Below are 17900 nucleotides of genomic sequence, written 5' to 3' on the forward strand. Positions count from 1 at the left end.
CCTTCTATCTTATCTATTCTTTCAGTGTTTTCTTCCATTTTTACTTCCATCTCTTTAACTTTATTATCCATCTTCTTTTGTTTTTCCACCACATTATCGAGTGTATTCTGCATCCTTCTTATATCTGTTCTTATAGCTTTTAATTCGGTCATCATATATATCAGGATATCTCTTATGTCTCCTTTAATCTCTTTCTTCTTTTCCTCTTCTTCATCCTCTGTATTTCCCAAAGAGTCTGATTCCACTTCCGATTCACTTCCGGCCATAGTTGGGATTTGTAGTCTTGTTAATATCTGTTCATGCATACTTGTTTCTTCGCGCATGCGTTGTTCTTGCCGTTTCTTCTTAGAGACCGCCGACATTGCTGCAACTTCCTGTCCCGCATCATCAGAAGTGCCATGCACTTTGCCGGGAGGAGATCCAACTTGAGTCCGAGGCTTCGCCGAAACGGTTAGGCCTTTTTCCCCGCCGATTTGCGCAGTCTTCGAATTAGCAGCTTTCTTCTGTTTCGGTTTAGGAGCCATATCCAAAAATAATCCTGAGTTACTTATAAATAGTTTCTAGTAGGTATTTATTAATTCTTCTTCATTTAAACCCTATTTCATTACTTTTTACGAGGGAGCTGGATTCCCAACGTCTCGACCCTATGTCATCACGTGATGTCCCCCCATATTTTACCTTTCTATGCATATAAAACAAGAACGTATGTTTCAGCTCTAGGCTCAGGAACAGAAGTTCTCGGGACTCAAGACAGATCGCTCCCAAATGCACTCTCCACCGTGCCGGGTTGACGCAGAGGAACAAAAACCCCAAACCCAATAATTAAACCACTGCATTGCTTAGTAATAATTGTAGCTTTCATTGGGGCAGAGCCTTTCTCACTTTATCCTTTAAAATTGTTCCAATTGTTGACCAATGTAGCCTAACGCTTTTCCAATGACCGATGAAGTTTCACCTCTTTCCGATCGCTTTATTATTTCCACTTTATTTTCAATTGTGATCGTGATTATTTTCGTGAACAGAAACATTGCACACTCAAGCTCTGGCGCCAGGTCCTAATGTCCAGGGACTTAAACAGGATCAAATAAGGTCTGGGGTTCCGCTGGGTCCTAAGATCCACCGGATAGAGACAGGTTGAATAAGTGACTTGAGTATCCATGAATTTTGGTATCCGCGAGGTCCTGGAACCAATCCCCCACAGATAAGGAGGGCCGACTGTAATGAATACAAGAATTGGAATGTTATGGTGAGGTTGTATAAGGCATTGGTGAGGTCAAATTTGGAGTATTGTGTACAGTTTTGGTCACCTAATTACAGGAAGGATATTAATAAGGTTGGAAGAGTGCACAGAAGGTTTATAAGGATGTTGCCGGGACTTGAGAAACTGAGTTACAGAGAAAGGTTGAATAGGTTAGGACTTTATTCCCTGGAGCGTAGAAGAATGAGGGGAGATTTGATAGAGGTATATAAAATTAAGATGGGTATAGATAGAGTGAATGCAAGCAGGCTTTTCCCACTGAGGCTCGGGGAGGAAAAAAAAACCAGGGGACATGGGTTAAGGGTGAAGGGGAAAAAGTTTAAAGAGAACATTGGGGGGGTGGGCTTCTTCACACAGAGAGTGGTGGGAGTGTGGAATAAGCTAGCAGATGAAGTGGTAAATGCGAGCTCACTTTTAACATTTAAGAAAAACTAGGACAGGTACATGGATGAGAGGTGTATGGAAGGATATGGCCAGGTGCAGGTCAGTGGGACTAGGCAGAAAAATGGTTTGGCACAGCCAAGAAGGACCAAAAGGCCTGTTTCTGTGCTGTAATGTTCTATGGTACTACTCTGTGGTCAAGAAATGGCTCTCTGAAATCTCCACTAAACCTCTTATCCCAAACCTAGTTTTATTCATCTCTGAAGAAGGGAATCAGTCCTGCAGTTAACCCCATCTGCACCCTTCATAATTTTATACATTTCCATGTCTTCTCTTAACTTCCTTTTATCCAGGTACCTGACTAACTGATAAAGTAGGTTAAAAGTAGGTTCTAACTTGTAACATCTAGTTTCTCACAATTAACAAGCACACTGCATCCCTGGCAACATCCTGGTGAATCTCCTCGACATCCTCTCTAGCATTATCATATCATTCACATAGTGTTGTGACCTGAACTGCACTCAGTACTCCAGATGAGGTCTGACTAATGTCTTACAAAGCTGGAGCATAACTTCCCTGCTTTTATATTCATTGCCTTGACTAACGAAGTCCAGCATCCAATTTGCCTTTTTAACTATGTTCTCTACTCATACTGTCACCTTCAAATATCTTTAGACTTGTATACCAGCATCCCTGTGTTCCTCAATACCCTCAAGGATCTTACTATTCATGGTCAACGTCCTAGCCTCATTGGTATTCCAGCCAGTCACAGGGAGAACTACAAACTCCAAACAGACACAACCAAAGTTCAGGACTGAACCCAAGTTCCTTGTGGCAGTGATTCAACATCTATACTACATGCACATATGTACCACTTTTTCCATTTGAAATCATTCTGAATGCAGTTAAAGCATCTTTGCCCCAATACCTCCAATTATTCAATTGTTTGACAGGCTAATTCTAATTTACAAGAAAGATCTGTTCTCATGTCCTGGGGAACACCACTAGTCACTGGCAGCCAACCAGACAAGGTTCCTTTCATTTCCACTTGCTGCCTCCTACTAATCAGCCAATGCTCTAACCACATTAGTAACTTTCCAGTAATACCATGGACTCTTAACTTGGTAAGCAGCCTCATGTGGGGCACCTTGTCAAAGGCCTTTTGAAAGTCCAAATATACAACATCCACTGCATCTACTTCATCTATCCTATTTGTAATCCCCTCTAAGAATTCCAATAGATTTGTCAGACAAGGTTTTCCCTTAAGGGAACCATGCTGACTTTGTCCTATCTTCTCCTGAGTCGCCACGTACTTCATAACCTCATCCTTAACAACTGACTCTAACATCTTCCCAACCACTGAGGTCAGGCTAACTGGTCTATAATGTCCTTTCTGCTGCCTTCCTCTTTTAGAAAAGAGTGGAGTGACATTTGCAGTTTTCCAGTTCTCTGGCACCATGCCAGAGTCCAATAAGTTTTGAAAGATCATTACTAATGCCTCCACAATCTCTACTGCTACCTCTTTTAGAACCCTAGGGTTCATCTGGTCTGAGTGACTTATGTACCCTTGGGCCTTCCAGCTTTTTGAGCACCTTCTCCCTTGTAATAGTAACTGCAGTCACTTCTCTTCCCTCACACCCTTCAATATCTGGCACACTGCTAGTGTCTTCCACAGTGAAGACTGATGCAAAATACTCATTTAGTTTATATGCCATCTCCTTGGACCCCATTATTATTTCTGCAGCCTCATTTCCTAGTGGTCCTATATACACTCTCATCTCTCTTATTTTTGACATACTTGCAAAAGCTTTTACTAACCACTTTGATATTGTTTGCTAGCTTGCTTTTCCCTCCTAATGACTCTTAGTTGCCCTCTGCAGGGTTTTAAAAGCTTCCCAATCCTCTGTTCTCCCACTAAATTTTGCTTTGTTGCATGCCCCCTTTTGTTTTTACATTAGCTTTGACTTCCCTTATCAGCCACAGTCGTACTATTTTGCCATTTGAGTATTTCATTGTTATTTCTCATTTTTCCTAAAAACTCACACCGTTGCTGCTCTGCTGTCATCCCTGCCAGCATCTCCTTCCAAGTACTTAAAACCCAGTTATAGTGGATATTCTTTTAGCCCATCTCTCTCATTATTCCATTTAGACATTTAGACAAGGTATTAATGATTTGGAAATATAGTTGCAACAATTAGTTTGTGGACTCTTTGCAATTACCTGTTTTTCTGCATTAATTACTCATAAAATGTGGTCTGATCTTCATCTAAATCAAATTAACATATAAACTCAATCTGCCTAAACTAATAACATACTAACAATTGTACTACTCGACAATACCAAATACACCATTTAAACAATCAGTCTAGGTTCAAAAAATGTGAACCTCTGGGGTAATGCCTTCAACAAAAGATATTTGGAGTCAGGTGTTCTAATCAATAAGGTGAGCTTGGAGGTGTGGGTTGTAGTAATGTCCTGCCCTATAAAAAAGACTCACGAAGTCAGGTTACTGACAGAACCTGCTCTTCTGAAGAAAGATCTGTTGATGTGCACCATACCCTAATCAAAACAACCTTCAGAGGGCCTTAGAAAAAAATTTTTAGATATGCATGAAGACCTGTGTTCATAAGACCACAGAAATTGTCTACAAATGGAAGAAACTCAGTACTGTTGCTCCTCTCACTAGGAGTGAGCATCCTGCAAAGATCACACCAAGAGCACAACATATAATGCTGAAGGTGATAAAGAACCAAGGGTAACAGCAAAAGACCTGCAGAAATCTCTAGAACTTACTAAAGTCTCTGTTAATGTGTTCACTATAAGAAAAACACTGAACAAGAATGGTGTGCACAGAGGAAACCACTGCTCTCCCAAAACAAAACATTGCTGCCATGTTTCAAGTTTGCAAAAGACCATCTGGATGTTCCATAATGCTTCTGGGACAATGTTCTGTGGACAGACGAGAGAAAAGTTGAACTTTTTAGGCAAAATGCACACTGTTACGTTTGGAGGAAAAAGGACACTGCCCACCAACACCAAAACCTCATCCCAACCATGAAGCATGGTGGAAGGAGAATCATGGTTTTGGACTACTTTGCTGCCTCAGAGACTGGACAGCTTGCAATCATTGAGGGAACAATTAATTCAAAATTGTATCGAGACATTTTACAGGAGAATGTCGGGGTAGAGATCTGTCACCTGAAACTTAATAGAAGTGGATAATGCAACACAATGATCCAAAACACGAGAAAATCAACAACAGAATAGTTTAAGAAGAAGAAAATTTGTATTTGGAATGCCCAAGTCAGAGTCCAGACCTTAACCCAATGTGGCATGACCTCAAGAGGGCTGTTCATTCAAGGTATACTAGATAAATTGATGAACTGAAACAGCTTTGTATGGAGGAATGGTCTAAAATTCCTCCTCATCATTGTGCAAGTTTGATCAGCAGCTACAGGAAACATTTGGTGGTTATTGCAGTTAAAGGAGGTTCTACCAGTTATTAAATAGAAATCACATACATTTTCTAGCCTAGACTGTGAATGATTAAGGTGTTCAATAAAGGCATGAAAAGTACCATTGTTGTAAGTTTAGGCAGATTGTATTTATCTATTAATGTGACTTAGATGAAGATCTGACCACATATTATGTGCAATTAACACAGAAAACCAGGTAATTGCAAAGGCTTCACATACTTTTTCTCGGAACTATCTATTGTTTAAAGTGCTTGTGCCTACACACCTTTGCTTTTTATCTTCTCTCTTACACTGACACTTACTGGAAACTTACCTTTTCCTTGTTCTGGAGCTATTTAGCTCCCACAATCTGTCTTTGCATCTGCTTGCTATTTTTCATTGCTTCCCTCCATGTCCAACATCTTGCAAACTACTTGGAATCTCTGCCATATCATCAGCAAGCCTTCCATAAGGAGCAAACACGAGGTAATCTGCAGATGCTGGAAATTCAAACCACACACACAAAATGCTGGTGGAACACAGCAGGCCAGACAGCATCTACAGGAAGAAACACCGTAGACGTTTCGGGCCGAGACCCTTCATCAGGACTAACTGAAAGGAGAGATACTAAGAGATTTGAAAGTAGTGGGGGAGGGGGAAATGTGAAATGATAGGAGAAGACCGGAGGGGGTGGGATGAAGCTAAGAGCTGGAAAGGTGATTGGGAAAAGTGATACATAGCTAGAGAAGGGAAAGGATCATGGGATTGGAGGCCTCGGGAGAAAGAAAGGGGGAGGGGGGGAGCACCAGAGGGAGACGGAGAACAGGCAGGGTGATAGGCAGAGAGAGAAAAAAACAAAAAAACTAAATATGTCAGGGATGGGGTAAGAAGGGGAGGAGGGGCATTAACGGAAGTTAGAGAAGTCAATGTTCATGCCATCAGGTTGGAGGCTACCCAGCCGGTATATAAGGTGTTGTTCCTCCAACCTGAGTTTGGATTCATCTTGACAGTAGAGGAGGCCATGGATAGACATATCAGAATGGGATTGGGACGTGGAATTAAAATGTGTGGCCACTGGGAGATCCTGCTTTTTCTGGCGGACCGAGCGTAGGTGTTCAGTGAAACAATCTCCCAGTCTGTGTCAGGTCTCACCAATATATAAAAGGCCACACCGGGAGCACCAGACGCAGAATACCACACCAGCCGACTCACAGGTGAAGTGTCGCCTCACCTGGAAGGACTGTCTGGGGCCCTGAATGGTGACGAGGGAGGAAGTGTAAAGGCAGGTGTAGCACTTGTTCCGCTTACAAGGATATGTGCCAGGAGGGAGATCGGTGGGAAGGGATGGGGGGGGGGGGGGGGGGAACAAGTGGACAAGGAAGTCGCGTAGGGAGCGATCCCTCGGAAAGCAGAAGGGGGGGGGAGGGAAAGATGTTCTTGGTAGTGGGATCCCGTTGAAGGTGGCGGAAGTTACGGAGAATTATACGTTGGATCTGGAGGCTGGTGGGGTGGTAGGTGAGGACAAGGGGAACCCTATCCCGAGTGGGGTGGCAGGCGGATGGGGTGAGGGCAGATGTGCGGGAAATGGGAGAGATGCATTTGAGAACAGAGTTGATGGTGGAAGGAGGGAAGCCCCTTTGTTTAAAAAAAGACATCTCCTTTGTCCTGGAATAAAAAGCTTCATCCTGAGAGCAGATGCGGCAGAGACGGAGAAATTGTGAGAAGAGAATAGCATTTTTGCAAGAGACAGGGTGGGAAGAGGAGTAGTCCAGGTAGCTGTGAGAGTCTGTAGGCTTATAGTAGATATCAGTAGATAAGCCGTCTCCTGAGACAGAAAGATCAAGAAAGGGGAGGGAGGTGTCGGAAATGGACTGGGTAAATTTGAGGGCAGGGTGAAAGATGGAGGCAAAGTTAATGAAGTCAACGAGCTCAGCATGCATACAGGAGGCAGCGCCAATGCAGTCGTCGATGTAGCGAAGGAAAAGAGGGGGACGGATACCCGTATAGACTTGGAACATGGACTGTTCCACAAAGCCAACAAAAAGGCAGGCATAACTGGGACCCATGCGGGTGCCCATGGCTACACCCTTGGTTTGGAGGAAGTGGGAGGAGCCAAAGGAGAAATTATTAACAGTAAGGACTAATTTGGCTAGATGGAGGAGAGTGGTGGTAGAGGGGAATTGGATAGGTCTGGAATCCAAAAAGAAGCGGAGAGCTTTGAGACCGTCCTTCCATAAGGACATTCATCTCAGTTATGCAGGGGTGTATTCCATCTGGCATGTACTCCCCAGTCCCCCAGAAAGCCTCAAGAATCTAGAGCCTTCTCTCCTGCACCATCCCTCTAGTCACAGCTCTTAAATTCACTGGATCACAGTATAGGGCTATTCCGAATTAATCTTCATACAGTCATCCTTAAGGGCTGCTATTTAATCATTTTCCTAACTCTTAAATATCAGCCTACATGATTTCTTCCCCTTCACTACTTAAGCCATTGGTATTGACATAACCTACAGATACTCAGCCTTATGGTTGGAATGCAGTAACATCAACAATTGCTTGAACCCCAAAAACTAGCACCTTAGCTTCTCCTGTTGATAATACTCCCTTCACCCACAACTGTTCTGAATACAGGGAATGTCTTGGAGCTCCCATTCAGCGCAGGATATACATTGCATGGGTACAAAGTGCCCATCCATGTATTTATTAGATTAACTCAACTAGCAAAAAATGAACACTTAAAATGCATTTATTGTTAGATTACTTACAGCTTTATTTATGATTTATTTTTAATGCTAGGCTCTTTGTTTAAGGTAAATGCTTGTTTAAGCTCATTTCTGAAGATACCAGGGTTGAAAGGTTTCTAGAAAGCAACATGTTATGGAGAATCATGAAGAAAGAGAGGCAAAGCCCTTTTAAGCAGGACATTCTTGACTTTAGAATACGCTGACGTATACTTTCTGTTGACTAATGAGATACGCAATCCTGTGAGATGCTCAACTTCAAAGCCCACTCTTGCAGCAGGTCCCTAGTGGAATCTTCTGCTAAGAAACCAGCTCCCCAGCTGACTGGCAAAGTCCAGTTCTGTACAGGGCTCGGTGTGTAATTGACAGGTTTTACCACCAGAATTGCCTTGAGAGCAAATTAAGGCCACACCCAGTACCAATGCTGTCACTATCATTCAAAAGCTATTAAATACTAAAATTTTAAATGATTACGAGAGCATATTCTGGCCACATTGCAACTCAGCACAATGACATTAATATAGTGCAAAATCCCAAGGTATTTCACAGAAGTGTGAGGAAAACTTTAACACTGCAAAATGAGGTAGTTTTTGGACAGATGACCAAAAGACCAAAAGTTTCTGGACAAAAAGACGACAGGGTTCAAGCATTAGAGAGTAGAAATTTACTCAAGAATTTCCATTCAGGCATAACTGCCAACAGTAGGGTGATTAAAATTAACAGGGAAGAATAAAAAGACAGAAATGAAATACCTAAAAGCCTAAGGAGACTACAGAGAAAAAGAATACCTGGGGCTTTTGGGGTATTTGAAACACATAATTTTAAAATAGGGGTGTGGTTGGATTAGGCAGAAGCCAGTAAGCACGGGGCTGAGCAGGTTCTGGTGCAAGTAATAAAAGTTCAGACTAAATTAATAGTGCTGTTAAGATGATGTATGTGTGTTAGCCTTCATCAGTCCAAGGATTGAGCTCAACAGCCACAAGGTAATGTTGCAGCTCTAGACTACACATTGGAGTATTGTGTTCAGTTCTGGTTGCCTCTTTATAGGAAGAATGTGGAACCATTAGAGAGCGTGCAGAGGAGATCTACCAGGATGCAGCATGGATTACAGAACATGTCTTATGAGGAAAGGTTGACTGAGCTAGGGCTTTTCTCCTTGGAGGATGAGGGGTGACATGATGGAATGGACAGCCAGAGGGATTTTGCCACAGTGGCAATGGCTAATAACTGAGGACATCTTTTTGAGGTGAGTGAAGAAAACTTTAAGGGAGATGTCAGAGGTAGTTTTTTTTTAAAAACGGAGTGGTAAGTGCTTGAAATGTACTGTTAGGGGTTATGGCAGAGGCTGATAGGTTAGGGACATTTAAGAGGCCCCCTCTACCCAGCATCTTGTTAGCAAATGAGGAGTCGCTGGAAAACAAAACTGAGGACCTGAGGACTAGATTGTTGCATTGAAAGGAAGTGAGAAATTATTGTCTTCTGCGTTTTACCCAGACATGACTTACTCAGAGTATGCCAGATGCTGCAATCAGACCTAAAGGTTTCTCAATACACAGGATGGACTGAACTGCTGATTCAGAAAAGGCAGAAGATGGAGGGAGGTGTGTGTTTCATGATAAACTCTGTGGTCCTCCAATGTGGCAGTTTTGTCATACTCTTTTTCCCCCCCATCCTTGAAGACCTAACAATCAAATGCCTACTGTTCTATTTGTCAAGAGTTTTTCTGCAAAATCCTAGCTGCAGCTTACATATCACCATTTGTTGATTGTAAACAGGCACTTCAGATACTGCATGATGCCATCACCAAGGGCTCATTGGTGGAACTCAATGAATACACCATGGTTGTCATGGACAGCTGCAGATGAGTGTGTCCCCACAAAATCATTCTGAGTCTTCTCCAACCAGAAACCCTGAATGAACCATGAGATCTGCAATCTGTTCACGGCCAGATCAGAAACATTCATGTCTGGCGACCAAGGAAGTTTCTCCACCTGATTTTTTTTAATATATACATACACAAGGATGGAATTTGCTTCATTACTTTCCTCAGCAACACAAGATATTCCATGAGTAAATTCCCTTTTTGATCTTCGCTCAGCCTAACAACCTATTCCCCGCTCATGCGCCTGAAGAACATTTTACAATTCTTCTTTATATCTGCCGCCAGTCATTCCTCACGTTTTGTTTTGCTACTGATTCCTTTAATTTCCTCTCTGAAATTTCTATAACCAGTCTGAATTTTATTTGTGTGAACATCCAGACATCTATCTTTTTTTTGGGTCTATTAATATGTTCTATCCTTTGCTTACCCATTGATATCTGTCTTTACTTTCATTACTGCTTCTTAATGTGTCTTTGAATCATTGAAAAATTCAGCACAGACAAAGGCCATTTAGCCCACTGGGTCCATGGTTTTAAATTAGTTTTTCCATTTTTTAAGTTTTTACATGCTTCTGAGTATCAGATTTTTTTTGTTTAAAAGTTAGAATAAATGACATTTCTCAGAGTTGGCAGAGTACTAGGCCCACCTCAGAGTGTTTCAGAAGCCAGGCCTCTATTCACTCATGGTCCAGACGTCACTACTGGGTTCTAAGCTACAGACAGCCTGCCCCTGGACAATGTGGGTTGGAAGCAAGCATGGGAGTGAATCACCAGAAAGAGTCGCAAAGTTTGATGGAATTCATGGGCAGGGTTGTGCAACATAGTACCTATGGGAGATAAATTTCCTCTTTCCAATGTTTGAATGAAGAAAAAATGGAAGATCAAGAGAGGTCGGGCAGTGTTTCAATAGTGTCCGTGTGGAAATATAGTTGTGGATGACCACACTGGAATGGAATCCACTGCAAATCTATGCCACTTCTTCCATTATTTGAATAGGAATGTGACATATGTTGTAAGATGATCACAAGAGATGAAGCTAAACAGAGACATTTTGCACTTTTTATATGGCACAATTTAAAAGGTACATAAACCAATATGGTGTATTTACCATTTCTTACTCCTTGAACAGTAGAAGTATCTCTATGCCTACTCTTCACAACTTTCTCAGAATTTTAAGGTCTTCTATCAGACCACTTTGAGGCTTCTCCTTTCTCATGAGAAGAGCCTCACCCCACTCAATCGTCAATGACAGAAATTCAAAACAAAAGCCCAAATAATAAATGAATTTAAACAGAAATAGCCAATACAGATTCACTCTCAGCTACCGCGATCATGTTAAACACATATGATAACTCAAATTCATGACACAGGTTAGTGAATGAAAGTCAATGCTCATGAAGATGTTACTTGAATGGGATGGAAAAGAATAAATGTGACTGGAAAGTTATTGCTGATTCATCAATCACAGAGTGAGCAAGGAAACCTGGAGAAGTTCCTTTCCTGTAGGATGCCGAAACAAAGGGAAGGATCTACTATAATTGAGTTACAGGATCTAGTACAACATTTTATAGAAGACTAGATTATGAGTGCATGACTTAATCAGGAGTGTGCAAAATATAGGATGAGTGTTGGACTGTTTCAGTAAAAACTCAACAGACTCTGACTCCCCAAACCCACTTCTGCATTGTAAACTTTCACACTTCAGGCAATTCTTCTTTTCTGAACCCCTGAAATTCCTCCAAGTGTTTAAATGTAATGGTTGCCACTCAGAACTCCCCAAGAACTTACTACACAAAAATGATCCAAAAAAAACTCACCGTATTTACAGTGATACTAAAATAAGTCAAGAACACTACACACACTACTAGATATCTCATCTCCAAATACAAAGCTCTGTTTTTGCACCAGACATGAGCTGCCCAACTTTTTCCACTGTAAGACTATAAGACATAGGAGCAGAATTAGGCTATTCGGCCCAACTAGTCTGTTCTGTCAATCATGGCTGATTTATTATCCCTCTCAACCCCATTCTCCTGCCTGCTTCCTGAAGCCTTTGACACCGTTAGACCATTCAGGATGATGTAGACCGTGCACTCAGAAATATATACTTCACACTAAACTGGTAATATAAGCCTGTCGAGCAAGAGGCAGATCCCAAGAACCAGCTTCCAAACTCTGTGGAACAAATATGGACAACAACTTAATTTAATATGACAAGTGCCCACCTTTTAGAATTTACTTCTCACCTGACTATCCCTCCTGCTTTCTGAATTCTCATTCTTTCATCGTATTGGGTAGGATTATGTTCCTTCATCAGTGGCATGGGTGTCAGTTTCCTGCTTGTCTCATTGAATCGACACAGAATAGCCTGGAAGGCAACACAGGTAAAGGTTAACTCTGACTCCAGCAAATGGTCATCTTTATAATACTGTTGACTTCTCACAGCCCAAGACTTCACATTCACTGATACCCAAAGATTGTTCACTTCTTAATCCTACATGCTACAACCGGAGCTTGATATCTAATGATCCATATACTTACACGGTGAGATCGCACAACCACTGACCCAGGCAACACTCTGAGTTCATACATCTACTAAACTTATAATTCCCAAAACTGTACAAAGATTTGTACAGAATGAGCATGTAAAGATGCATGCTGGTGCATAAGAAGAGCTAGTTTCATTGAAAATGTCTTCCTCTCTTCTGTTATCCATTGGAATCCGATGACGACGTCCACTCCTTTAACGGTGAGACCTTTGATTGAAAATGTAATTACCCCAATACAAATGAAGAAATTACTGATTCGCTTACACTCGATCATTAGCATTTAGTACTTCACATCATTAATCCATAGACTAGGCACGATCCATAGAATCATGCCTTCCTTCTACGCTGGTGACAGCGGACACCCAGAGCCATGAACACACTTGTCAATGAGCGGTGGCAGGACATCGATAATGGAAGCATGGGGTAGACAAGAAGCAGCTCTCCACACCACTAATGTTCACTGCTCTCAACTTAGCCAGCTGTTAATCATGCCAATTTTTTTAAGGTTTTTGAATATTTTCAGAGATATTAAGGAAAATGAGGCCGAAAGTGGGCAACCGGGACCGGCACGGAGGGCGCAGTGACTGGGCCAAAGGACCTGTTTCCATGCTATTTAACTCTATGACTCCATGAACAAAAAAAAATTTAAATTCAATTAAAACTCCTTTAGTTGTTACTGTCCACTCATCCCCATTGCACAACAGACAATATAAAAAACAATTTATCTCTTACCCTATGAATAGGTTCTAGACACCCATATACTGTTATCTGAGGACCAAAATCATCAGGCAGGAAGGCTCAGTTGGGAAGTGACTGGCAGAGCTCAAGCAATTATGTTTGGAGCTTTTGCATTTGCAATAGAAGCCCTGAAATTTCCCAACATTCTGATGAATGCCAGTAAAAACAAGGGCTTTCTGGAAATTCTCCAGGATACCAAGTTCTCCTTAATCACTGACATCACTGGAACAGTCAGAAGAGCCCACTAGTTGAGTCTCTAGCTAATCAAAATCAAAATCAGTGGAAGCTGTCACAGGATAACTCAGTCCATAACAACTGAGTTCTCCCGAGTTTTTTCAATCTTAATAGGAGGACACGCTTTTTTTTAAAGAAAGCCACCAGAATAAAAATCACAAGAGTGGCCTGCAGAGTAAGACATGCAAATATATTTTAAAAATCCCACTGTAATTGAGACAACTAACAAAGAAGCTGCTGTCATACAGCATGTAAATGTAGATAAGGTTTATCAGCTTGGCTCAAACACGTGTCGATGGAGTAAATCCATTTCCTGCTAATTTGCCTCAAAGAATTTGATAACATGAGTGTTTGATATGTGCTGGATAATTGTTCATGAAGCATTCAATAATGCATTTAAATTAGGAATTATTAAAACCTTGAAATTAAATTTTGTGGTCTTTGCAATTCAGCGATTACTAAAATATAAATCAGATAATCACAAGAAAATCTGCAGATGCTGGAAATCCAAACATACACAAAATGCTGGAAGAACTCAGCAGGCCGGGCAGCATCTATGGAAAAGAGTAGACAGTCAAAGTTTTGGGCTGAGCCTCTACATCAGGACAGGAAAGGACGAGAGGTCAGAGCAAGAAGGTGGGGGGATGGAAGGAAGAAGTACAAGGTGTTAGGTGATGGGTGAAACCAGGAGCTGGGGAGGTAAGAAAAGAGCTGGGAAGTTGACTGGTGAAAGAGTTGGACAGGGCTGGAGAAAGGGGAATCTGATAGAAGGTGGAAGACAATGGAAGAAAGGGAAGGGAAGGAGCACCAGAGGGTGATGATGAACAGGTAAGGAGAAAAGGTGGGAGAGGGAAATGGAAATTGGTTAATGGTGAAGAGAGGGGGAGTGGCAGGCATTTACTGGAAGTTCAAAAACCAATGCTCATGCCATCAGGTGGAGGCTACCCAGTCAGAATGGGAACGGGAAGTAGAATTAAAATAGGTGGCCACCAGAATATCCCGCTTTTTCTTCCCAATCTAAGACAGGTCTCACCGGTAAACAGGAGGCCACACCAGGAGGGACGAATGGACAAGACTGCGATCCCTACAGAAAGTGGAGATGTGCTTTGTGATGGGATCCCGTTGAAAATGGCAGAAGTTACAGTAAATATGTGCTGGACGCGGAGGCTAGTGCGGTGTTAGGTGAGGCCAAGAGGACCCCTTTCTCTGATGGTGTGGGTGAGGGCAGTGTTGATGGTGAAGGAAGGAGGACATCTCATTAATTCTAGAACTAAATGCCTCTTCTTGAGAGCAGATGCGGAAAGGCTCAGAAGATCAGGCAACATCAACAGGGAAGGAAAGAGAAATCAATTTCTTTCATCAGAAAAAAGCCCAGAATAAAACAAGTTTAAAGATACAGGCAAAACAGAACAAGAGTAAAGAAGTTAAGTTCGGTCTAAAGAAGATGAAAATGAAAAATAAAAATGTTAAAGTAAAGAAAGTTTTGAATCTTGAAAGGCTGTAAATGTGTCTGATGTAGTGTTTCATGAGCTCACATTAAGTTCATTTTGTTCAATGTAGCAAGCCAAGGATAGAAAGAGTAGGATTAAAAATTAATATTGGCAAATGCCAATAAACTCAAGTTCACAATTGAGCGATGAATATAGTGCCATAAATTGGTCATAAATCTGTGTTTGGTTTCCCAGTGTAAAAGAAATCACACCAAGATCAATAAATACAGAACACTGAATTCAGCAAATCCAGGTGAATTGCTGTTTTAATTGTGAAGTGTTCTTGACAGTCAGAGCAATGAAGGCAAATTCACAGGAGTTGCTTTTTTTAAAAAAAAATCTCCTCAAGGAAGCTCAGGGAAGAGCTGTCTACATGTGATGATTGAGGGGTGAAGCCATATGTTATGGAGCAAACTTTTCACTTAAAATGTCAGGGCTAGGTAGAAAGATGTCACGTGTAGGTACTGGAGTTTGCTAGGGTGGAAGAACGGAGACAAGGGGACATCATTACTGAATTAGTAAAAGAGGGAAGGGACAAGAATGCAAATACATGAACTGGAGTGGGCATAATCAAGAACACTATCGCTGACAGAAGAGGGGTCATCTCCTTTGATAAAAGATGAACATTTATTGGAGACACTGCTATAGAAGGAGGTTTTGTAAAAACAGTTACCTGATGTGAAAAGGTAATCAAGACGTCTATGACAGTCAGTAGATATTCATCCCAATTGTACTCACAGAAAAGGTATAAAGAAGCCAAAGAGATGGGTAAGATTTAGAAACAGACTTTGTGGAAGTGAAGAAAGGATGAAAACAGCAAACTTGGAATTTTCTATTTTGTTGGAAAAGGAGCCAGAGCTGCCATTAATGTATCTGAAAAAGAATAAATGAAGGTACTCAAGTGAGATCAGGTCAAAAAAATGCAGGTAAATGATGTAAAGACAACGTGTGAAGTACTGATATGGATTCCCTTTCTTCTGAGAGAAGGGAGCAGAGCCAAGAGCGGAGATGGTCAAAGTGATGACAAATTCAGTCAGATGGTAGAAGCTGTTGGTGGATTATTATTTACTTTGAGAAATATCTCCTCAGAGAAATGCTTAAAAATAATAGAGTATTTCCATGGCTGATAAGAGGTATAGAGATTGGACAGGCATGTGAAAATAATATGAATCAAGATGCTGTTGCAACTAAACAGAATGGGACTGTTAAGAGTGAACAGATGATCTTAGTAGAAACAAAATCCCACCCTTACATGAGGACCTGTCATTACATTTGCTCTAAACGGGATTTATTCAGAACAGATTGCAAAACTGAGAATTCAGGAGACAACATGGAACTATTAATATCACACTGGGTCCCAAACCCAATTCTGTACAGAATGGAAGGCACAGCACAAGACATATTAAAATTATGCCTTATGCCTAGGATGATCTATTGAATGTGGAAGCTGGTGGGGTGAAAGGCGATGGCCAAGAAAATTCTGCTCTTGCTCATTTCGGGGTGGGGGGGGGGGCGAGAGAAGTATCGGAAATAAATGAAATGTTCTGATCAGGCAAATGGAATTTAATTCACAGAAACGTTTGGTAATGTTTTTTGCAGAGAAGCAACACGTTAGAAGCTGCAGATGATGCGAGGGAGCAAAGGTATCTTGAAGGTTAGATTAATAAAGTGGCTGAAGAGCCCTCCTTTATCAACCAAGGTATGAGCATAGAGGTTGCAACGGAATTGTTTACAACACCAGTAAAGGCAGAACTTCATCAGTTTTGGTGCCCACATAACAACAAATACATGAGTGCACTGGAAAGGATGTAAAGAAGAGAACTAAAATTGATTCTATGAGGAAAGCTTGGATCATTGGATCAGCTAGGGTTATTTTCTTTGAAGTATGTGTGAGACAATGGACACTGATGAACTATGGGCCAGTTAAAAGACAAAAAACACATTTCATTTAGCAAATGGTTTAAAAAATTCTGATAAAACCAATATTTTCCATCACGTACAAAGGGTATGCCAGGATTAAGATAGAATATGTTCCACTTGGTTCCTTGGGAGCAACTCAAAACAACATTCACGAAGCTCAACACTACCCAGATTAAAACGGGCATTCTACTTACTGTTTTAAATCATTCAGTCCCTCCTCCACCAAGAGAGGCTGCAGTGTGTTCAAAGTGTGTAATTACTCACCTAGGTACTTCTATGTCACCTCCCAAACCCGTGATAAAGACAAAGATAGCAGAAATTTAAGACTACCAACACTTTCTCATTCCTTTCACATTATACTCTGTTATTATTCCTTCATCGAGGGTCTAAACCTTAGAACTCCAAACCAAAAGCATTGTAGAAGTATCATTAAAAAAAAGAGTATCTATTTCTCAAGGGTAATATTGCAACAGAGGGCATCTCGAGCAGTATAATATCCTCAAAACCATGCATTCCAATTGTGCTTAGTAATCTCTGACATAGCATTTAATCAAAGATCTTCCTGGTCCACATGCACATCAACAGAATTACGCTTACCTATTCTGCGACCTAAAACCTCAAAAAATTCAAAATTATTTATCAAACACAACTTGCCTTTCATAAATCCATCCCGATTCCACCTCATCTGATTATACTTTCCAATTGCCCTGTTAACATTTTATTGATTATAGATTCCAGCATAAGCCCAAAATCAAAAATAACAGATGCTAGAGATCTGAAGTAAAAGCAGAAAAAGCTGGAAACATTCAGCAGGTCAGACAGGGAATGGGGAGAGAGAAACTGAGTTAACATACGCGATGAGGCCCTTCATCAGAATACATGCCATCATTAAACTACTGCAGTCAGTAGAAGTTCCCCTCGGCCCCACTTTCTGATTGACGTGAACAGGTCAAACAACCATGTAAAAGTGCATTTCACTTCAATCAAAGAAAAGATTTAGGGTTGTGGTGAGGTGGAAAACAATCATGTAATATTGAAGGACAAAGAAAGAGCTTAATAAGAGAAATTTTAAAGGGACGAGTTGATGGCAGGCTTATTTCAATTGTTATGCATCAACACATTAGAATGGATCACTGTTATTAGACAGAATTTCCTACCCTGCTGTCACCAAGGTTTGCAATGTACAAGTCTTTGTTCACCAGTAGAACACATGTGGCAGTGGATCCATCCTTCCAGGCAGGTTTTCTGCAGCA

General features: G+C 41.2%; 1 protein-coding gene across 21 annotated transcripts in view; it reads right to left on the reverse strand.

Moving 5' to 3' along the window:
- The window catches only part of ilkap (integrin-linked kinase-associated serine/threonine phosphatase), a 51975-nt gene that overhangs the window by 19128 nt on the left and 14947 nt on the right, over positions 1–17900 (reverse strand). For all 21 annotated transcript variants that reach the window (XM_059949812.1, XM_059949855.1, XM_059949873.1 and 18 more), the window contains 2 exons: positions 17805–17892; positions 11963–12084 (listed from right to left, as the gene is read on the reverse strand). In XM_059949812.1, the coding sequence (XP_059805795.1) occupies positions 11963–12084; positions 17805–17892 (210 nt within the window). The remainder of the gene's footprint in view (positions 1–11962; positions 12085–17804; positions 17893–17900) is intronic.

This window comes from Hypanus sabinus, chromosome 2 (assembly GCF_030144855.1).
Source record: "Hypanus sabinus isolate sHypSab1 chromosome 2, sHypSab1.hap1, whole genome shotgun sequence".
In the NCBI taxonomy this organism is placed as follows: domain Eukaryota; kingdom Metazoa; phylum Chordata; class Chondrichthyes; order Myliobatiformes; family Dasyatidae; genus Hypanus; species Hypanus sabinus.